This window comes from Mustela erminea, chromosome 5 (assembly GCF_009829155.1).
Source record: "Mustela erminea isolate mMusErm1 chromosome 5, mMusErm1.Pri, whole genome shotgun sequence".
NCBI lineage: Eukaryota > Metazoa > Chordata > Mammalia > Carnivora > Mustelidae > Mustela > Mustela erminea.
Genome location: NC_045618.1, coordinates 102,831,480 through 102,854,804, shown reverse-complemented (window position 1 = coordinate 102,854,804; position 23,325 = coordinate 102,831,480). Strand labels below are relative to the sequence as shown.

Sequence of the window (23,325 nt, the reverse complement as noted above, 5' to 3'; positions counted from 1 at the left end):
TCCCCTAGGGAGTTTCTTTATTGAAGGCAGAACTGCATGAATTTAGAGTTCAAACTTTGCTTCTTCCAAACTACGTTCCTCACCACATTAAAAAATCATCTTGCTCTCGTAAGTTCGCATCTCCTACAGAAACTTCTTAAAGTGTCATTAGGCTGTGGTTCGTAACACCTACAGAGACAGCCGTCATTATTCAATTACACTTCAATAAACAAACACTGTTCAGAAAAGGAATGTATTCATCCAGTCCTGGAAAGTGGTGGGGATCCGGGGTGGGATGTTCAGAGATGGTGGGAGGAAAGGCAGGCATGCCTACGTTTGAGGGTCCTTGGAGGGACCTGGGGGCTTTGGTTTCAGTTCTGGAATGGGTTGAACTCCATGCTCAAAAATACAGTGGAGGGACACCTGGGAGGCTCAGTGGGTTAAAGCCTCTGCCTTCAGCTCACGTCATGATCTCAGGGATAGAGCCCCACATCGGGCTCTCTGCTCAGCGGAAAGCCTGCTTCCTCCTCTCTCTGCCTACTTGTGATCTCTGTCTGTCAGATAAATAAATTAAAAAAAAAATACAGTGGAGAGTTAAATTTGGAATGTAGGCTCTGGTCAGTGTACATACTTGCCATTGAAACGACTGACTTGACTTAATTAAGTCAGCATGAAATTGCTCTCCCGAGTTTGGCTAAAGCAGACAGAATCTCCTTTCCTAAAAGGAACAGTAACGAGCGGGCGCTCGCGTTTCGGCGAATCTTGAGCCTCGCCTCCCGCCGTCCGCCGTCACGTGGCGGCCCGCCCCGGCCGCGTTGATGGGTGGGGGCGACTCTGCCAGGCGCCGGGGCAGGAAGGGAGGCGGCCGCCGTGCCATTCTTAAAGGGGCCCGAGGGAAGGCGAAGAGCCGCTGACGGCCGGAAGGAAAATGGTGAGTTGCCGCCGGGAGGGCGGGGGCCGGAGGGCTGGGCCAGCCAGCCCGGCTCTCCCGTTTGCCAGAGCCGAGTTCGGCGGGCAGCGCCCGGGGTGAGTCGGCGGCCGCTTCCGCCCCGGCTGCTGGCGCGTGCCCACAGCCAGGGACTTGGCCTCCCTCCGCCGCCGCTGCCACCCCGCCTAAGGGCAGCATCCTCCAGCCGGGCCTGGGGTCGACCCGCCCAGCGGATCTCGGGAGTGGGGTTCGGCCAGTACAGCTAGGTTATCCTCGCCCGATCTTTCTGGATGGAGGCTCCCAGCTCCTGAACTGCAGGGTCGGAGGGGCCGGGGGTCTGGCACCTCCAAGGGCCGCCCCCAAACGCCAATTTATGTGCCAGGACCCGGGCCAGGCTTGAGGGCACACAGGCGCTGAGCACCTTCCGCCTGGCGGCCTTTGCAGGAAGGGCTCGAAATTTCAGATTCCATTCTCACGGCCTCGCCTTAGCTTCTGTCTCCTCCTTCCCCGGCCTGCCTTTAAGGATTTTTACATATTGCTTTCCTCCAGTTAGGGCAACTGGAAATCTTTTGACCTACGGTTTTAGAATTAGCCTTGAAGTGACTGTCAAAAGCTTTAGTTTGTTCTGGGGGCTTTCGCTTCCGTTCTCGAATGGACTGAACCCCTAACTCAAAAATAAAGTGGAGAATTAAATAAATTGCCTAACAAGAATTTGCTGGATCTTTTCCTACCTGGTGTTTATGCTCCTTTCTCTGATTAGAAACCAAACATAACCCCCCACTGTCCTATGTCTGACCTCCCACTCATTTCTCAACCCACCTCCATCTAATAGATCTTGTCATGGTCACCAAATCCAAGGGACTGTCTTCAGTTCTCATCTTTCCTGACTTTTTATCTGCATTCTAGGCAGTTGACTACTCTCTCCTTTTTGAAGCATTCTCTTCCTGCACGCTTTCCCTTGGCTTCTCTCTTTTCTCCTACTTTTCCTGTTGGACCATTTGTGTCCCATGCAGACTGTACTCCTTACCTGAATACCACACGTAGGAGTTCTAGGCTCCAGTCTAATGCTTTGTTTTCTATTCTGTATTCTTTCCATCTTTCCTTACACTCATAGCTTCAGTTAACTCCTATCTGTAAGCAGATGACTTGTGAATTTTTATCACGCTTGCTTCTGAGATCCAGTCCAGATCTATATATCCTATTATTTACTTATCCTCTAGGAAGCTTTTCTCCACTTGCATGCCTCAGAGCCACCTCAGTTTGTCCAAAGTAGAACTCGTGCTCTTGCCCTGCAGACGTGCTCTTTGCTCTTCCTCAGTGTTCTTAACTCAGTGAAAGCTATTGTTTGGTCTATTACACAAGTGGGAAGCTTCCCAGTCACCTTGATAACACTTTTTCCTAACTCACCCGTCCAGTACCCAATCTGTCACTAGTGCCTTTAGTGTTAGCTAGAGAGCAGGCTTCAACTGGTTGTGTAACTTTGGGAAAGAGACAACCTTTCTAACCCTTAGTTTCTTGCAAAATGGGGATAATAGAACAAACTCATCCTAAGGGTTTGTTTTGAGTATGAGAGGACATGCATGTAAAAGATATTGCACTGTGTTTCTCTCATGACGTTTAATATATGTTAACTGTTATTAGTAGTTATTTCTCTGCTTCTGTTGATCTCCATCAACCTCAGCTACTTTTCATCTCTCCTTTGTACTAAGCTTGCCAAGTAACTAGTCTTGCTTTATTCATCTTGGCACTCTGCCTGTTTCCTGCATGCAGATCTGGTCACGTTTCCCATAACCACTCTGCTTAAAACACTTTAGTGGCTTCCCATTGCTCATAGGATAAAGACCAAAATATGACCCACTGGGCCCTATGTGGTCCAGCCCCTGCCCAACTTCCTGTTATACCATGTTCCAGCTCATTCTCTGTGCTTGAGTCATGCAGGCCTTTCATTAACTTAGATGTGCTGTGATCCCTTTAATCAAAGAGTCTATGCAAAGGCAGTTTTGGTCCTCCAGATACCTTTTTCAGGCAGATCTTTTGTGATCATGGTGTTCTTCTTCAGTCGTAAGTTAGTAGCAGCCTTTGTTTCTACTGTCTAGTTCTTATCACAGGTGCAAACAAGTATGTTTTCTTATGTGATCCTTTTGATGTAGGTCTGTTCTGTATAGACTATATTAGAAGCTCCCTGAGGGCAGGCCCATATTATTTATTTATTTTATATGACCGATTGTATCCCCAGCCCTTAGCACAGTGCTTACACTCACTAAGTGTTCCTGATGTGGATAAACCAATAGGTGAACACTTGAGTTCAACTCTGCCCTTAACTGTGTGTTAATATTTTCTCATATAGAGTTGTTTGCAGAGTGTTACACTTATTTTTAAATGCTTCTACTAAGCAATTAGAATTGACTGAGCCTGGGTCCCTTTTCTTGTAGAAAGGAATCTTATTATGGTATTGGGAGGGGTGAATATGCCCCCCAAAGAGCTATATAAATTAAATCACAGCACGTTTTTCACTTGGTTCCTGGTCCTTAGAAGGTCAAGATTGCACGAGCAGCTGAGTATGAGAGGTGGAAGATAAGACTTGTGATAAATTGGTCTTTGCCTGAAGAGTAATCTAAAACACTTATTCGTTTCACTAATGGGTTCTACCTTTGGTTGAAGAGAGAATGAAAAGTCTAGTTTTTTGACTCTATATCTTTCTTGAAAGATAGAAAAAAATAGACTAGGATTGAATACTACTTTCAGGAAGCTCCATATGACTTAGCACCTTTTTCTCTAAGGAGAACTAATAGGATGCATGTACTTGACTCCTGCAGGAGTCTTATTCATTGGATAATAATTATTGGTGGGATATCCTTTCTTACTGTGAATAGCATATCCTGGGATATATCATACCTTACATATTACCAGTGTTCTGAGTTTAAAGGACAATTTAAAATTGACAGCTATTTCCTGCTTTAACTTACGCTCTCATTTACCCAACATGAGGTTAAAAAAGCAAGCTTTTATTAAATTTGTGTTTTAACTTAAAATTGACAACATTAATCCTTTCGGGTTATAATGACACATCTGTGTTTAGCATTAGTCTCAGAACTCTTCTAATTCTCTTGAAGGAGTGGGGGTGGGGAGTTTGGGGTGGGGGCCTTATATATGAAAAGATTAAAGAATGTGGACCTTGTTTGGCACCTGACTCAATTAAACCATCTGCTGGGGGAAAAAAACAAAACATTGAGGGGAATTTGAATCCTGCTTGTTTGTTTGATACTGGAATTATTGTTAGTTTTTTAAGGTGAGGTAATGTTTTTGTCCTTATATTCTTAATGTCACATACTGTCATTTTAATGATACATATTAAAATACTTATAGTTGAAATAACTTTGGGCCTTTTGACAGTCCATCAGGCAGAGTGATCATGTGATAAGATTGGCTGTGTGTTGATAATGTTTGAAGCTGAATTATAGGTGCATAGGGTTCCACGATACTATTCTCTTGTATGTGTTCAAAGTTTCACACATTGAAAAAAGGGGGAAAAAAAATCCATGCTTGTGTTTACAATCAGTAATACATTTGCATTACTATGAGAAGAGTCCTCTGGTCATTTTCTTGCCACATTTCAATGGATCTCTTACATTTTTTCATAATTTGTAAAAGCTGTTTTTAGTTGTTTTTGTTTTTTTTTAAAGATTTTATTTATTTATTTGACAGGCAGAGATCATAAGGAGGCAGAGAGGCAGGCAGAGAGAGAGAGGGAAGCAGGCGCCCCGCTGAGCAGAGAGCCTGATGCGGGGCTCAATTCCAGGACCCTGGGATCATGACCTGAGCCGACGAAGGCAGAGGCCCCAACCCACTGAGCCACCCAGGCGCCCCTGCTTTTAGTTTTTATATTTGTTCATCTGGTTTTGTTTTCATAGTTCCTTTTTTTTTTTTTTTTTTTTTTAAGTAATCTCTACAACGAATGTGGGGCTTGAACTCATGACCCCAAGAACAAGAGTTGCATGCTTTACAGACTGAGCCAGCCAGGCATCTCATTTCATAATTCTCAATAATTCTTTTTTTTAATTCCCATAGTCATTTCATTAAGATAGAAAATGTTGTTGGTCTTTACTTTTGTGGTTCATCTTTCATACTTTATTTGTTATTTTTTCATAGTTGTGAGACACAAAAAGGAACCAAGGTCTTATTAATACAAAGTATAATAAAGATTACTTTCCTGCCTAGTACAAAAATGTCATACTTTGTAACAGCAGACAGTGATCCTTGAATTTCCTATATTCTCTTCCTCTATGATTCTGATGAAGTTGCATATTATTGTATCTAGTTCTTTAAGCTATTTATTAGACAAAGAGAAAGTGAAAGCGTAGCCTAGATGTAAGATGAACAAATGTGTATAATTCAGATACAAACATTGGTAGATTTAAAACCTTTTTAAGTATTCGTGTGTTTCATGTTAACCCACATAATTGTGACATTTGTAGATGTCAGTATATGTTTTTAAAGGTATTAAGTTTTATAACTTTAACACATACTTGTACTGAAGTTATGGTGTTTTATACATGATTTTTTTTTTCTTTTCTAGAGTGAGTCTTTGGTGGTTTGTGATGTCGCGGAAGATTTAGTGGAAAAGCTGAGAAAGTTTCGTTTTCGCAAAGAAACGAACAATGCTGCCATTATAAGTAAGCTAAACGTGATTGCCTCAGTTACATGGTCTTCATTGATTTTTATCTTGTAGCTACATTGAATAAACTGAGCCATTAGGAAATAATTTGCCTCCTTCTGTTTTAATCTTCTCCCTTGCTTTTATTTATTTATTTATTTTAAAAAAGATTTTATGTATTTACTTGTCAGAGAGAGAGAGAATGCAGGCGCACAGGGGTGTGCACAAGCAGGGGGAGTGGCAGGCTCCCTGCTGAGCAAGGGGCGGGGGAATGGGGACTCCATCGCTGGACCCTGGGATCATGACCTGTGCCAAAGGGAGAATCTTAACGGATGGAGCCACTCAGGTGTCCCTTCGCCTTGCTTTTACATCACTTTAAAAAGTAAGTAACAGCTGTTATTCCAGAACAGAGGTGGAGTGCCCTACCTCTCTCCTCAGCTGCATGTACAGCTCTGGAGAAGATGATCTTAGCCACCCAGTCATTGTAGTGACCCATCCAACTCCATCCTTTAACTTCTCAGGAGGCTAAAAATTGCCTGATCATTCCATCTGAGCCAGAAACCTTTGCCTGCACCTAAAATGTTAAAGTGTTCAGCATTGTCTTCACAGTGATTTGAGGCCTTATTTCAATTCTTGATTTGAGCCGCTAGTTTCATAGAGATTACTTTTTAAGTGTCACTGACTTCTGACAGTGGGAAGAATGATTTGCATATTGCCTCTCCCACTGTGAGCTTATCTGATGTTATGCAGATTTCTTTTATATTCTTAAGTAGTATTTAATATGTGGGGTGGGGATTTAGAAAGGTGAAAGAAGGGCAAGGGGGTAACAGTATAGATCTCTATAGACTATACAAACAGAGAGGCATCTGGCAGATGGGAGTTAATGAGGTAGTGACTACTTTTAATGAGTTTGGGGCGCCTGGGTGGCTCAGTGGGTTAAGCCTCTGCCTCAGCTTGGGTCATGATCTCGGGGTCCTGGGATAGGCTCAGGTCTGGCTCTCTGCTCGGCAGGGAGCCTGCTTCCCCCTCTCTCTCCGCCTGCCTCTCTGCCTACTTGTGGTCTCTCTCTCTCTCTGTCAAATAAATAAATTTTTAAAAACCACTTAAAAAAAAACTACAATGTAGGCAAATATTTCTTAAAAGTGAAAATTCGTGTCCATGCTTTTGTGCTGTGAAAGGTAAAGCTATTTGAGACCTTAATATCTTACGGAATTTACTATGAAATTAGTGTAAAACGAAAAATGGCCAACTTTTTAGAGTTATAGAAAGAATAAAGGCATAGATTATCTAAACATATTTCAGCTTGGCTTTGGGTTATGTTACGCATATTTGGATATGGATCTCACTGCTATTTGGTAATCCACTATCTCATAATAATCCCATTGCTCTATGAAGTCTTGGCTCTAGAGAAGCTGGGAATTGGTTCTATCATAACTCCTGGTCTGCTTGTCCCTTGCAGTTCTAACCATGTTACATAGACCAATCTCATTTACAGTCACCCTTTTGGACCCTATTATGTAGGGAGTTGCATTTGAGTTAGAAAATTCTTCAGATACTCAGAAAAGGTAAGGAGTTGACATAAAATTCTAAACACGCAAATTTGGTGACGGAAATTGTGGGTAAAAGCCTTTAAATGCTGACTGCTTGAAAAGCACAGCTAGCTAATAGACCGTAAACAAAACTGCAAAGGAGGTTTATGTTTGTGTTTCTTAATGTTTTAATTTTAGATGCCTGAAAAAGGGCTGAGACTCTGGGTTGGGGAGATGAAGGTCCATTAGAATCACAGTTTACTTACACGGTATTTTTATTTTAGTGAAGATTGATAAGGATAAGCGCCTGGTGGTACTGGATGAAGAGCTTGAGGTTTGTTTGATCAGCTAAGTACATTTTTATAGTTAAGCAATTTTTATTGCCTAAGAGTTGATATATTAGTTATGTGTACTTTTACAGTGAGTCTAAGTAAATGCTCATTATGCATGAAAAGCCTGTGCAAATTATTAGGTAGCATGTTGTCTTGCTAATTGTATCACCTTCTTTAAAACATTACTGAAATCCAGTGTAATAAGTGATAGAAGATAAGGCTACATGTCTCAATTGGTTGGCCAGTAATTAAAAACCAAAATGCTATAACCTAAGCACTTAGTTTGTCAAATTAAGTAACTAATTCAGACTGAAAAGAAATTCACTTTTTCCCCTAAATCAGACATTGATTTTTTTTGATGGTTGGCTTATTATCTTATTCTGTTATTTCCTGATAGCTGGAACATGAGTACAACTATTCTGTTAATAAATGGAACTAAACTGAGTGGGCTTTCAATGGATTGAGGGTTGAGTAATCTCAGGTTATATACAATTTAGTAACATAAGATTTTATGTTGTAGTATATGGTTATGAATTTATATCTGTTAGTAGAATGGGTGATTGGAATATTTCTTAAGGATTTAGGGGTCAGAAAATGCTTACAAGTTGTTTTTCTTTATGGTGCCAGGGCATTTCACCAGATGAACTTAAAGATGAACTACCTGAACGACAACCTCGATATCCTTTTCTTAGTGCTTTAAAAAGATTTGTTTTCTTTAGTGGTTAGAATTTTATTTATGAAGTTGGTTTGTTCAATTTTTAAAAGTCCTGTACTTTACAAAATTTTCTCCTACACCATGATCACAATCAAAAGGTGCACACATATTGGACTAAGAAAAATGGGAAATTGACATACTAGTGGGATGAATTATTTCCTTTTTAAAAAATTCCCTTTATTATTATGTGTTTACAGTAAAAATTTAGAAAAAAATCCATACTTTTAATAAATTTATTTTTAACAGATTATATGTTTTTGTACCTTATCTTTGGGGCTCATGTATGCTTTTGTGGAAAGATAATGATAATAAAGGTATGGCTCAAATGGAGAGGACAGAAATTTACTACTCACTAGCTCTCCAGGTGTGTATTTTCTTTCAAAACTTTGTTGGTAAGTACTTGTGTCAAATAGAGCAGTAATTTTAGTTTCTTTAACTTGAGAAAAACCTTCATTGTGTATAGTTATAAATACCAACATGACGATGGAAGAGTTTCATATCCTCTGTGCTTTATTTTCTCCAGTCCTGTTGGTGAGTGAATTTCTTTGAATAGTGCATGTTTGGTTCTGATCTAGTTAAACCATTTTTCTAGGAGAAAAATTGTGTGCTTATTTTTAAAGATGTGAAGTGTTGAAAAACCTAAATAGAGTTATGTGTGCATGTGCACGTGAATTCATCCCTAGAAAGAAGTGGCTATAAAGCGTCATCTATTAGAACTTGATTGTTTTCTAGGATAAATTTCTAGAAGTGTAATTGTTTCGGTCAAATCGTACATACATTTTTTTTTTTTTTTAAAGATTTTATTTATTTATTTGACAGAGAGAAATCACAAGTAGACAGAGAGGCAGGCAGAGAGAGAGAGAGGGAAGCAGGCTCCCTGCTGAGCAGAGAGCCCGATGCGGGACTCGATCCCAGGACCCTGAGATCATGACCTGAGCTGAAGGCAGCGGCTTAACCCACTGAGCCACCCAGGCGCCCTCGTACATACATTTTAAGGGATGTAAAATGTAGCGACATTTTAAAACAACATACATTTTCTTTTTAGGTTTCGTGAAGTACATGAACTTCATGTATAATTATATACATATTTGCACTTATCTTTAAAATAGTACTCAATGATGATATGCCTGTAACCTTACAAATAGTCCCAGAATAGCTAACGTTGGATATTGAAGTCTCTTCCTGTTATTTAAGATATATCCATTATACCCAGAACTCCCAGTACTACTACCATTTAAGCCCACATTAAACTCTCCAAACTCTTCTCTAAACTTTACTACTTGTATCATTTACTTAGCACTTAAAATAACTACAGTACTTTTTAAACTTAATATGTAAGCAGCCTGTAACTTTTTTCCAGAGCAGATCTCCCCACACTGATCCATCACCATTTCCAAACCCATATATGTTAGGCATCCATAAAACTGATCTTGATATTTAATGTCAAAATTAATATTGTGCTGAAAAGTTCTTAAGTATTTACAGAGGTGTAAAAGATCGGCAGAGATCTAGTCACATTTATTTTTATCAACCCCAGGGACTTGTTTGTCATTTAGCTATGGCTCTGTGCAGGCAATATGCAGTGTTAAGACTCTTGAAATACAACCATATACAGTTAGACTGAAGCTTTCTCTAAACCTGAGTGCTTAAGAAAATCCTGAATGTGTCATTGTAGAAGTACAAAATGAAAACCTATCACTTTTTCAAACTCTTAAGTCTCATTTCTATACTAATCTCTTTTCCAGGGTGTAAGCCTGAACAACAGATGATGTATGCTGGGAGTAAGAATAAGCTAGTCCAAACAGCTGAACTAACCAAGGTGGTATTTGTGTTTGACTGGCTTGTTGAGATAATATTTTCCCTCATTATTAGAGTATTAGCTAAAGTAAGCTGAAGAGTTAGGTATTTTTTATTCAGGTGAATGTTATTTAGAGCAGTAAACTTAAAAGAGTTTTACTGTTTGGAAATAGAATGATAGAAGTCTTTAATCTAAGTATGTTTTTTGAACGGAAATGATAAATTGATTAGCAGAAATCATGTTTAAAATATAGGCAGCTTGAGAAAAGCCACTGCCATTATTCAATCTATTTTGAGTTTTTCATTTTCCATACTGTAGTTTCTAGTAGATAAAAGTAAGCATTGAAGCTTCTCAGAGCTCTTTACCATGGGCTCAATGAACCATATTCTATGCAGGAATTCCATATTATGTAATTAACTGTATATTTTTCCCAAGTCTGAAATTGTTAAGAATACTTACTAGCTTTATTAAGCTAGACCATTCTGTTTTTTATGAGACACTTTCCTTAAAATTTAGCATGCCCCCATTGTTTTATGGCATTATTGAAGTTTAATGGTAAGAGGGGTATATATTCTCAAACTTTATTTAATATCCATGTATTAGTTTATTTGAAAAAAGTATATACTTTTAAGGTTTTGAGATGGGATATTATATCACTAAAATAATATTAAATAACCTTTCCTTTCAGGTTTTAAGTACAGCATCAGTGTTTTCCCCTTTAATGTTTAACCATGAGCCCATGAGAATGTCTTTAAGTGCCCTTTGCCTTTTCCCTTTAGCTCATGTAATTGTCATTGACACCAACAACTTATAGACACTACTTTTTCTCATTTGTACCATGGGAACACCCTGGAATTGCTCTAAGAGGGTTGGGTGATAAGGAAGGAGCTCTGTTAACAGCCTCATTTCCATTCTAATCCCACGGCACACCATCAAGTGCTGGTATTAAGACATTACAATATATGTTACTATTATAAATAATCACATCGAATCCTCACCACAGTCCTGAGGTTGATGATGTTATGCCTGTTCTGGAGATGGGAGAGCTGAGGTTCAGAAGATGAAAGACTTGCCCAGGGTTGCATAATAGTAAATGACACTGCTGGGTTTCAAACCCATCCTTTCTGCTCTATTACATCGTTTCTGTAGAGCCGTTATACTTCCTAGGCCAGTTTGTGTACAGATTGTTGGAGAGATTGATGGCTGTGGACCTGTAGTCCGTCCTTTTCAGAACAATCTACAGCTTGTCTTTCCTCCAACTATGGAAGACTAGCGTATGTTCTTCCATTTCCTAACTAGATTGATTTTAGTTTTGTGTACTTGGGGTATCTCTTCTAATGGGTAAGATGTACAGAACTCTTAGAGTTAGTAGATTTGATCCATAGATTCTTTTAGAATATTCATAGCTTTTAAGAGAGTTCTGGTTTTATGCCATCTTACTGCTAAACTTTGGTAAGTCAGTACTTAGCATTTTAAAAAAGTAAAGGTATAGGTAATTTACAAAGATAAGTCCTGACCAACATGAATGAAAGGAAGGAGATTTAGGTATTTAATACTCCTATATACAATGTGTTTGATTTTTTTTTTTTTTTTGAGAGTCTCAAAGTATGACCTAACGTTTTTTCTTAAGGTATTTGAAATAAGAAATACCGAAGACCTAACTGAAGAATGGTTACGTGAGAAACTTGGATTTTTCCACTAATGTGAACTTCTGTGTTTCTAAAGTATTTATGTATTAACCTGACCATACTGGAACCAGACATAAATACTTATGCCTAAAAATGCACTGTTACTTACAGTTTGTTTCCTGCAGTAAAGAAAAATTATTCATTTGTTCAAAGTTTGAACAAAGGGGAAATCATCTTCATAGTAATGAAATTTGTAAAGTGTTTCCTTATATTTGTAATTGTTAGGTGGACTACTTCTCTCCAGGGACTTTTTGCACTCTTGTGACTAATTTCTATAACCTATGGTTCAGAATTTGTTACTATTTACAGACACCATTGGAAAGTGGGTATTAGATTGTGATAGACAACAGTTGCCTCCTTTTGACAAATACTGGATATTAGCAGTTTATATATGAAAATAGCATATTATCACTTGTCAAATCTTTAAAATTAATTTGGGGTAAGAGACTTGAATGACCCAATACAGAGCCATGAAAAATAATTTACTGTAGTGTAAGCTGCATTACAGGTACACTTGTCATCAATTCCATACCTTCTGTGCTTTCCTGTATCTTTTAAATCAAGTGCAGAAACTTTGTTCATCAATCATTCATTCTTAAGGTCTGGTGTTAGATTTTATAGTAGTTATGACTATTATGTTTTCTTCTTACAGAAAATAGCATTGTAGTCTTGGAAATTGATAGATTGGAACTAATCAAGAACTTCATTCCTTGTTGTGCCATGGCTAGTTTTGCATCTGGGTTAATAACACCTTATTTATAAAGCACCTCTTAATGTTGTCCTGTGAACACAAGTTATTTTAAATGTGTTAATACTGTGCCTTTGATTTGTTAGCTTTAAAGTTAGTTTAAGACTTTTACACTGCCAGTATTCCAGATTTGGTGAAATTAATACTTTTGTAAGGGGTCCAAGTAAAACAATTTTCTAATGTGTGTATCTGAAATTTGTAATAAAATCAACTTCATATTTTTAAAAATTCCAACTATCTGCTTGCATTGGTGAATATATGGCAGTTGAAAGTTATAATTTGGTATATATTTATGATTACCCTTGTGCCGTGGGAAAAATTAACTTATCTTAAAATCTTGGCCAGAGTTAATAACATTAACACATCAATAGAAATTGCGTCTTCTGTCCTAAATGTCAGAAGATATTCTGAACTGGACATCCGTCTTGTTGGCATCCTTGGCATAAAGCAAGGATTCTAATATATAGTGTACTTTAAGAACAACATACAAGTAACTGTTCAACATTAATTTGACAAAAGGTCTTAGGACTCTAAAGACTAACCAAATTTGGTGAGCGAATTCTTATATTAAGAATATCTTTGTCATTTCAAAACTATAAAGGCATTATTTTATGTCAGTGTATTTTTCATTTATATATTCTCTGCTTTTTTTTTTTTTTAAGGTTTCTGTGCCAACACTAATAAAGAGGTAAAGATAGTTGGAATTTTCACAATATTGACTCTTTTGTGGCCAACACTGTTTGGCTTCACTAACCTTAAAAAGGGGAAGCAATAGGAAGTTAGTTGGAGAAGAGGAAGTGCTAGAGTGGGCATTTGTTTTGGTTAATGAATGGGAAGGATTATTTATTCCAATTTTCAGGGGGATTGAGAGAGAAAGAGACACCTTCACCCAGGAAGTTTACAAATTATGAATTCTTTAAACAGCTATTTTGATATTGGAGAATAATGCTTATAATTCTGTGGAAATGCAGATAAAACCCAGGTGAATGAGAGTGTTTTTAATGTTTTTAAATGAAGGAAATGAGATTTCATTTCACCGTGTTTGCAGCAATAAGAGAAGCTAGTGCTGCAAGAATGTATTTTTTAATGAGGTTCTTTATTTTGTCTTGCATGTTTTAGTTGTTTTGGTTAGTTTTCAAATTTGAAAGTCCTCCATATTGTCAGAGGCTACTGACTTCCATAAACAGAACTTAGTTCCCCTGTTCTCTAACAGGGACAAAGAGCTGTGATAAATCATGCTTTTTTGAGCTTGTTTGACTCCTGATCAATAACATGTATTTTGCAAGACAACAACATGTTTTGGCTCCCTCTGTCCTATAGGGAGATTAGGGAGATTTACACATCCAATGCTCTAGAATGTTCTCGGACTTTTATGTAAACTTCCCTTCCATGTAATCAAATTTTGCATTCTTCTTTTCAAGTATATGTTCAACTTGCTCTTTTTCTGCCTTCTCTCATATAATAACTCCAGATTGGATAATTCCAATTTTTACATTCCATAGCTTTCTGGTGCAGCCATTCCCATTCATGTCGTAATCTTTCCCTTTTGGCATCAGCTTTTTTCCTGGGAACCTCCTTCATGGTCTTCTAAGTCAGCATTAGTTTTGAAATTGTTGGCCTTGCATAAGTTCTGCATAGCATCTAATAGAGTCAACTAGTAATCCTAGCATATTTTTAGTACGGTTTTGGTGGCAACATAAATGACATATGAAGAAAACTGTTCTCAGGTTACTATGCTGAAATTCCAAAATGTCAGAGTTTTGAATAGTCTTCGCTTTGTTCTGATATTGAAGCAATCATGTTAGGAGAAAGGTTGTTAGACCGTTTTTTGTTTAATTGACTTCTAAAATAAATGTTCAAATTGTCTATTTCTAAAAAGTTTACCAAATGCATAGTGCAGTTAAACATACTCTTGTTTAAGAGGGTGTTACTAAATTTTTTATTACCATTACAACCCTTTGTGGCAAAATGTCTGTCAGCACTTTTCTCTCCCCTTTTATCTCCTATTTTCAGGAGTCAAATGTAGCCATAAACTGTATCCTGGTCTGACACTTTAACTAAAAATTTCCAGTTAGAGGAATTTATTGCCAAATTAAATTTGGCTGTCTTTGTTCCCCACCTATATAGATAGTAAAGAAGGTATACTTAAAAAAACGTTTGGACTACTTTAAAACCTGAGCAATGTCATTAATCCATAATGTGGACTAGTGATGAATAGATATTTTCATAAGAGTTTAAATGCTGATATTTGGTGGAAGTAGAAAGTAACTTGTATTCTGTCAATTCAAATATTCTTAGTACGGTTGCTTTCCCTGTTTGTTCAATGGACTGATAATACTGGAATCTATAGAACTTGAGCCTTTACAACTTGTGTGAAAAAGTGTCTCAAACATTTCTGGACAAATCTTATTTTGTATTTCTGGAAGAATGTAAATCTTCTTAGGTGACTTAACACCAATGGTCCCAAGTTGAATATTCTTGAGAAAATTTGTTTCTTGTTATGCCGTTTGACATTTCAAATCAGTGACCATGTTCCTATAATATTCAGAACACCTATGTTAAGGTTGTGATAGAAACTGTGTTTTCTTGCTTTTTGGAATATAGTTCATACACATATATTACTTGAATATTGTTTGAGATCACTAACTTGCCAGGGCAGTTCCCACTGATCTGGATGGTCCAATATAATCTCATTTAGGAGGCTTGAAACATTAATGGTTTAGTCTTGTGAATTTTAACAGTTCCCTGTCATCATTTAATAAACTCAACAACTGGCACAACTTCTTAAGCTGTGATTTCAGTCTCTGCTAGTTCATTATTGCATGTTTATTTTGGACAGTCTTCTGTTAAGCATGGTGCTTGTACTGGTTTAAATAAAATGTTAACATGAAAGGACTTCTGGCTTGTCATTTTTTTTCTCACCTCCTCTCCCTTTTGGAGTTACCATTACCTGCCTGGCTCAGTTGTGGCCTTTGCGTGAGCCACACAGATTCAGCAGTTTGCTTTCTCTGGAAAAAACTGAGAGGCAAAATAAATAGGAACCACTTGGCAAAGATCGGAATGGGTGAGGGAGAATTTAACAAGGCTATAAAGATTTCTAAAACTTGTTCTGAGGCTAAAATGATTTGTTTGTAGTGGCAGAGGGCATTATCTCAAATGATGAACCCTTTGCTCTCAAAGGGAAAACCATAAGTTAAAGGGGCTGTGCACTTCTAAAAAATCAAATTGAAGCATCTTCTATTGAATATAGTATGTCACTATTTACTAGACATCCATTGAAGGTCCATCTTGCCTTTGTTTTAAACTATTCTGCATGGTTTGTGTTTCATAGCTATCGAGTGAATACAAGACACCACTACTTACCTAATTTGTAGAGTCTACCATACACTTCCTGTGATTGAATACATGCTAAAAGTCATGATTTGTTCATGTTTGTGAAAGGAATAGTTTATTGTCTTCCTGTCTTCAGGAATCTCACAAGGAGATTTGCCCAGAGCTTGGAAACAGGTATTATTTCTCAAATTTGTCCATTTACCTATTCAAAACAGCCAGCTCCTAAATTTTTTCACCTTGGTTTTGTTTGTTTGGTTGGTTGGTTTTGTTTGTTTTTGCTTTTGTTTTTTGGTCTTTTCACTTTTCAGCAGCAAAAAGCATTTCTAACCACTTAATGTCCCAGGGTGGGCCCACTATCATTTGCATGAGGACACACCCTGAGTGGATGTTGAATCCTTTCCAGTATATTTTTCTCTAGTTTGAGGAGCCAAGTAAATTAAAGATCTTACTGCTGAGCGTCAGGGAGTTTTCACACCGTCTCTTGTTCTTGAGATCTGTCCCCAGGTGACTTGAAAGTGCCCTGCCTCCGTAACCCCCCTTCTCCAATTACAGGAAAGAAAAAGCAGAATGCCCAGGTTGCACTCAAAAGCCATGCTGTAGTCCCCAGAGAAAATACATGTGTGTGTGTGTGTGTGTTTGCGCGTGTGCGTGTGTGAGAGAGCGTGCGTGAGACATTCCTTGTCACCACCACCTACATGATTAAGCACAGATTCTCATCCAAGAATGTAAGACCCTTAGCATTTTGGCCCACTTCTCACCTGTGGTGGACAGCCAAGCCCAAATGTTCTGCAGCCCTTCGTGAGGTAGGGCTGCAGAACATTTGCCACCCCTCCTTGCCAAAGCCCTTCAGGTCGCCATGACTTGTCCCAGATGGCTGTACTTGCTGTCCGCAGCTCCTCTCCATCCTCAAGATGCACAGGGTCTCTCACTTCCAGCACCCCCTGGTTGAACTCAAGAGCCTCGCCTCTGAGATGTTTGCCTGACTAGGACCAAACAATGAGCTGGGCCAAATTCTCCCAGTGTCGCTACCAAGAGGTACTTTTCAAATCCTGACTTTGGAAAGAGGTGCCCGTTCTCTCCAAGGGCAACTGAGCTGGGAAGAATGCCATTAGATGGAGAAGAGGGAGAGAAGATGCTGGCTGGGGCAGCCTAGAAGGAAGCAGGCTTACAGAGTAGCTGAAGCACGCTAAAGGCAGAGCCCCACGCTGAAGAGCCACACTCCCGCCTTTTAGCTTCCTAGGGCCTCCTCTGACCCAGGGCTGCTCCTCAGAGTCCCTCTTTCTGAAGCCTGGTTGGTTGCTTAGCTCTCTCTGGGTTCCTCTGCGTGTCCACCCCTACCAGGAATGAAATTAATGTGGACATGTCTGTTCACTTGCATGCCAGAGAAGCTAATTCTAGTACAACTTCTGTTTTCACCTGCCACCATGCCCCAGCCTAACTAAATACCCTCCTTTCGTGCAAGCATGCTCTGTGTCTCCTGTTCAGTTCCCCTCCTCAGGGTTCAGACTGGCCCTCAAGAAGCATGTCTCTTTGCCTTGCTGCCATCAGGGAGGGTACAGTTTGCTTCCTCCGCCAGGGGCAGCTCTCAGATCTACCCGTACACACTTCTCTGACCCTCTTCTGGCTTCTTCTCCTAGCCCACTACACCTGAGCCATTTTGTTCTTTTTTTTTTTTTTTTAAAGATTTTATTTATTTGACAGAGATCACAAATAGGCAGAGAGGCAGGCAGAGAGAGGGGGGAAGCAGGCTCCCTGCTGAGCGGAGAGCCCCATGTGGGGCCCAATCCCAGGACCCTGGGATCAGGACCTGAGCCGAAAGCAGAGGCTTTAACCCACTGAGCCACCCAGGCACCCTGCCATTTTTGTTCTTTAAACACGCCGAGCTTAGGTGTTCTCACTAGCTGTAGCTTCTTCCCAGGAAGGTTGCCCACTTTTCCTTTTCTGCACCCACCTCCCCAGTAGTCGTTTGGCTGAGTCCTTTGTTCTGAACTGAGCTTCACTGAGCCTCTTACGGAGGCTCTCCCTGATCCTTCATCCCAAGGTGGCAACACCTTCACCATCACGTCCCAGCTGTTCTAATTCTCTGTCCAGCACTGACCACCATCTGATCGTTGTCTAATTTTTGTAACTGGTCTGAAGAAGGACTCTCAAAAGCCATCACATAACAATTTTGGGGGTGTTTTTCAAAAAATGATACCTCCATTCCCCATCAGACCTCTCCTTTTTCCCTCAGGCTAAAAGGCATCCTTGGTGATCTAGTTCCATAATATTTCAGTTACAAGTGCTTTTTTTTGTTACTAAGATTTGGTTCTGTTCCTTTTAAAAATTTAGTCTCCTAATAGATTCAAACCTCTTCTCTCCTTCAGCACACGTTAAATTTGTTCTGGGAGGGGCAGAAGGGAGCACCTGTCCTCAAGTTCTGCTCTCTTGTCCTGCCACTGGCGCTTCCCCCATGGTGCTGGGGACATGAAGGCAGAGACAGAAAAGACGTTAGCTTATGTGCCTGCCCAGGGCCAGAGACTAACCTGCCGGGTCCATTTCCTTTTTCGCGCGTGCACATGTTGCTGGTAAGTAGGTTGCTGTTCTTTTGGATGTTGTTGCTTCTCTATTGAATGCTAGGCCTTGAGTTCCCAGAGTAGGGCAAGCCTTCCAATGCTGACTCTTTCCTAGAAGTCATCTTCTGTGTCTTTGTATGGCATTGTAGGGTCTCTTCATGATTTCCCTTTCTATAACTTTTGTTTGACTTGAATTAAACGATGATATTTTGTCCCCGTTTTCCTAGTTTTCAATGTAATTATTGTTTTTTTTTCCCCAGATACTTCCAACGGATTGCTCAAATGCCTAGCAATTCTACCAAATGCTTCAACAAATAAGAAAATCTGTCCATTCCAAAGATTTAAAATAAGAAAGGAGAATCAAAATTATGTAGGTTTTAGAAATATGTAGTTAAATAATAGTTTCCAGGGAAATGTAAAAAAGAAAATTTATTAGGTTTTCTTTCTTTCTTCCCCCTCTCCCCTCCTTCCTGGAGACGTCCTTCCCCATCTGTCTTCCCTCTAAAACTGTGCTGGAGGCTCTACAGGCATGAATGTGTCATCTGGAAGCTTCCCTCCCTTGCTTCTTAGTTGGAGCCTCTTGGTTGGATCTCCCTATTTTATTAACCCATTTTGTTGAAGCCCATGGCACATGGGAGGAGAGGTTTCGTGTTTTGGAAAATGTTTTCACTCCAACCTCACAGTTGATCGGTGGTTTGGCTCCTGAGCCGGATGTTTTCCGTTTTCCGTTTGCCTCTCCGGAATCACTCTCCACCTTTCTCCACTCTGGCCCCTGCCCCCAGGAGGCTGAGCTTGAGGAACTACATCAGGGGTTCCCTTGCCTCCCGATTTCCTCTCGAGGTCAGCCAATCTCCGGGGAGGATGGAGAGGGAAGACAGGTACTTATTCCCTTCATCACTCCATTAGGGGCTCGGCAGGCAGTGGCCTTCCACGGAAAGTCATTCATCCGCTTGACAGACTTCTCTTTCTGAATCCTCATAACCACTACTTCCTCTCCTTCCTTAGGCTTAGTGATGGGAACCGCAGAACGTTGAGGACTGCGGTATCTCTTCCTAGACTGTAGTCTAGCCCTTTCTCAAAGGCTCAAATTATCCTAATTTTTTTTAAAAAAGGATTTTATTTATTTATTTTACAGAGAGAGACAGTGAGAGGGGGAACACAAGCAGGGGGAGCAGAAGAGGGAGAAGCAGGCTTCCCACTGTGTAGGAAACCCTATGGAGCTTGATCCCAGGACCCTGGGGTTATGCCCTGTGCGGAAGCCACGTGCCCCGTAAGGTCAACTTTAATTTAGCTCCAGATCACATTGGGGTATTGATTACAATCATGGTAATATAAATTAATTTGGGGGAAAATGACATTTTAAAATAATTTCGTTCCAAATCTCATTGAGATATTGATTACAATCGTAATATAAGTTAATTTGGGGAAAATGACATTTTTTAAACTTCAATCAAGGGAAATCTTTAGTTACATCTTTTGTATATCTGAGTGAGGTGGTTTTATTGTTTCCATATTGGTAGCACACACTCCTTGTTGAAATTTCTGGGGATTCATTTTAATCCGTCCCTGTCATGGGATTAGCTCATGATAGAAATGATAGAGCATGGGATTACTCATGAGAAGAACCTGACCCCCGGATGGCTGTTCACCGGAGCATCACTGAAGTCGGAATATGGCCTGAGACCTGGAAGAACCTTGCTCCAGCCACACAGACTGAGTTTTCTGGGTTTACCCTAGAGGGTCCCACGCCTTCCCTGTTAGATTTCTGCAGCCCCGCCCCCACGGTGCTCTTAAAATGAGTACATTTTGTTTTTTGTAAACCATATTTTAATAACGTTGTTTTTTAAAAAAAGAATGAATTATTGATGCATGCATCAATGTAGAAGAATCTCAAAGAGAAAAGCCCCCAAAAGTTGTGCTGAGCCAAGCAAGCAGACACAAAGAATGCAGATGTTTCTATTTAATGAAATTCAAGAACAGGTAAAGCTAATCTATGGTACTGGAAGCAGAATGGTTGTTGCCTATGGCGGTGGGTCATGACGGAATTATGTGGGGTGGTGGCAATGTTCTCTGTCTTGTGTAGGGGTGGTTATTACATGGACTTATGCATGTACTGAAAGTCTTCATACTCTCAAAATCTGAGTCTTTGCAATCTTTAAATTTTACTTTTGTGTGTTTTATGAAAAAAAAAAGACACATAGGAACAATAACAATGAAGACATATTTTGCACACATGGAATTGTTGAGTGAGTCATTTCTGTACATTGATTCTTCTTCCAAATGGTTGTGTAACAGGTATTTCCAGGGCAAAGGGCACGGTGGATGACACAGCCACCTGACACTGAGAAGCCCCAACCTGCTGGACAGACCAACGCCCTGTAGGGCATGTGGCTGTAACCCAACGTTTTAGAAATGTGTATAGTGAACAAAAAAATTACACCAATAGTCATCAACTCAGCTGTATATGGAGAACAACTGGGAGTCAGACATCACTCCGGAGAGACAAGAGTTGCCTTTTCCCAAAACCTTGGGCTTGGAAGGGCTCTTCCTCTAAGCACATAGCATGGGGGCCATGAATCCTGGACAAACACCTGTGCTCCGGCAACAAGAAAGAAGTGGTGGCGTTGGGGGCAACCAATACTTCCTGCTACACCTCACATTCTTCTCAGCTCCATAGCTATTCTTTCCAAGTCCCATCGCTGTCTAGATCCACGTGCCACGCACAACTCCCAGGTGACATTGCTTTTCCTTCAAATGTACAAACCTCTTCTGGAAGATTGGGAACTGCTGGCCTATAATTTTCTGTGCGCAGGGTTCAATCCTCTTGGAAGTGCCTCATTACTCGGGGCCAGAGCCCAGATGCTCCTAAAGCGTCATGGGGACCATATGATCTTAGTAACTGGGATTACCATTCACCTATTATTCCATATCTGTGGGAAAGCTCAAGTTGGTTGAGTACAAATTTCACGAGAGTCCAAGTGCTTTTCCTTTTATATTACTATCATGCCTTTAAGTATCCTACTTACTGCTCCCCATTGTGTTGGGGGGAGTGTGTGGTTTATGAGTTTCCTTGGCCATAGAAAAAGGATTGTCTCCCTGGCATGGGCTGGATGGAATGCTGAGTGGAGTGGCAAACATAACTACCACTTGGATGATGGATAAGCTGAGCTCAGGGGGAAGGACAGGCTACTCCTTGGGGATTGCCAAGGCTGAGGTTGTTCCTGTAGAGGCTTGGAGATATCTTGAGCTCACATTCTCTTAACTGCTCAGCACCTTCCCTTCCCCTTTCCCACTACTGTCTTTCTCTATCTAGTCTAGGGGCCTAGAAAGTTCTTTCAGGTGTGTGTCTGACCTTTTTGGGTCTCATTCTTAGACTGCATGCTTTGTATTTCAGTTTTTTTTTTTTTTCCTAGTTCTCTGGTGGCTGACCTGTGCCCAGCCATTTGGGTCAGGGGCATGGTCAATGTGGGTGGAATGGGACCAAACTGATGAAAGAGAGGTTGAATAAAGGAAGTCTGAGTGGGATAAGGGGGGTGCAAGAGAGAGAGAGAGAGAACATAAGATTAATATTTCTTTGCCATATCAGCCAGCTACAGTCCTAGATACAAGTAGAATCAGGAACTTAATTCCGTATGTACTACAAAATTACTCCCATGAGGTAAAAGGGTTAATGCAACTTACGAAGAATGCTGAGAATTGATTGAATGAGGATGGTATCGATTACTCGCTACTTGTAATGGTTCTCCAAAATGTCAAGTAAACCCATTATCTTCCTTACCGACTGCCTCATCTATAGTTGGTTGATCTCATTAGCCCTTTGCCCTCATTAAAATGGGTGTATTCTCTAACCAATCACCACTGTGTAATATTGTCTAAAGCGATACTTTCTGCGGTGATGGAAATATTCTAAATCTACATTGTCCACCATCGTAGCCACCAGCTACATGAGGCTAGTGAGCATTTGAAGTATGGTTAGCATAGCTGAGGAACTGAATTTTTCATTTTATTTAATTTTATCAATTTAAATTTAAATAGCCCCGTGACTAAATGGCTTCTCTACTAGACGATGCAAGTTCACAATTTACCTGCGTGTTCTGGTAAAATGGGAAAGGACTTCGAACTGCCCCAGCTACTGAGGGAATTGGCATTCCATATAATACAGAATGGGTGCTCAGTAAACCCTCACTGAAATACCCAAATTGTTACCCTTGAATGGAGTGGAGGGATTTTACATAACAGCAGTTACGGGGGTTGGGACAGATGAAATTTCTCTTGCCAAGTCTCTCCATCTCCTCGGGTGAAACTCAGGATGTCCCTTCTAGAACCAAGGATTTGTTCTTGGGGGGCAGTTCCATTTTGTGTAGTAAGGTGCTAGACGTAGTTACCAGGTAAGGGAAAGATATACTTCAAGTGAATCAGGAGAATAATTTGTTGCTAAAAGGTAGGAGAACCTAGAGGTTCTTAGCGATGAACCATCACTTCCCAATGTGTAGACAGAATTTATGTATAAGAACGAGGCTGGATCTCATAGTCTGGCTTAGACAATTCCCCCCCCCTCCCCGGAACTTCCCTGACACCACGAAACTGCATCTACCCCTCATTAGATGATGAACTCTTTTGGACAAATATTGCCCAATGTTGTATTTTGCTGTAGTACCGAGCACCTTCATTGAGGCCTTCCTTTCTCTCACCACTGCATTCCATCTATCCTGCTGAGCTTAACTCTCAGATGCTATCAAATCTATCTTTCTTTTCTCTCCTGGTTTCTGTTGTTTTCGTCAGAGCCACAGCAGCTTCTTCTGGGACCATTGCTGTGGGCTCTTTCCTGCTAGTCTCACACCCCTTTAATCAGGATTGTCAAGCACAGTTGGGCAGTTTGTATACTGAACAAACATCCTGCATTCCTTTGTTTATCTGGAGAGAATACCTTCGTGATGTGCACGCAGGTGCCATATAATCCTGGTAGTATAGACCTACTATCTAAAACAGTAGCCACTATCTACATATGGCTACTTATATTTTAATTAATGGAAATAAGTAAAATTTAAAGTTGAATTCCATAATCA

General features: G+C 40.1%; 1 protein-coding gene across 2 annotated transcripts; it reads left to right on the top strand.

The window, feature by feature from the left end:
• The first annotated feature begins 771 nt into the window (after positions 1-771).
• GMFB (glia maturation factor beta) lies at positions 772-15,266 on the top strand. 2 transcript variants are annotated; one of them, XM_032344273.1, is made up of 7 exons: positions 772-910; positions 5,484-5,580; positions 7,375-7,424; positions 8,050-8,099; positions 8,583-8,668; positions 9,883-9,956; positions 11,566-15,266. In XM_032344273.1, exons 1-7 carry the CDS (start codon positions 908-910, stop codon positions 11,635-11,637), a joined length of 432 nt encoding a protein of 143 aa, XP_032200164.1. In that variant the 5' UTR covers positions 772-907; the 3' UTR covers positions 11,638-15,266. The 2 variants fall into 2 exon arrangements, with proteins under 2 accessions (XP_032200164.1, XP_032200165.1); XM_032344274.1 differs by having other exon boundaries at positions 773-910; positions 8,586-8,668.
• Positions 15,267-23,325: the final 8,059 nt, after the last annotated feature.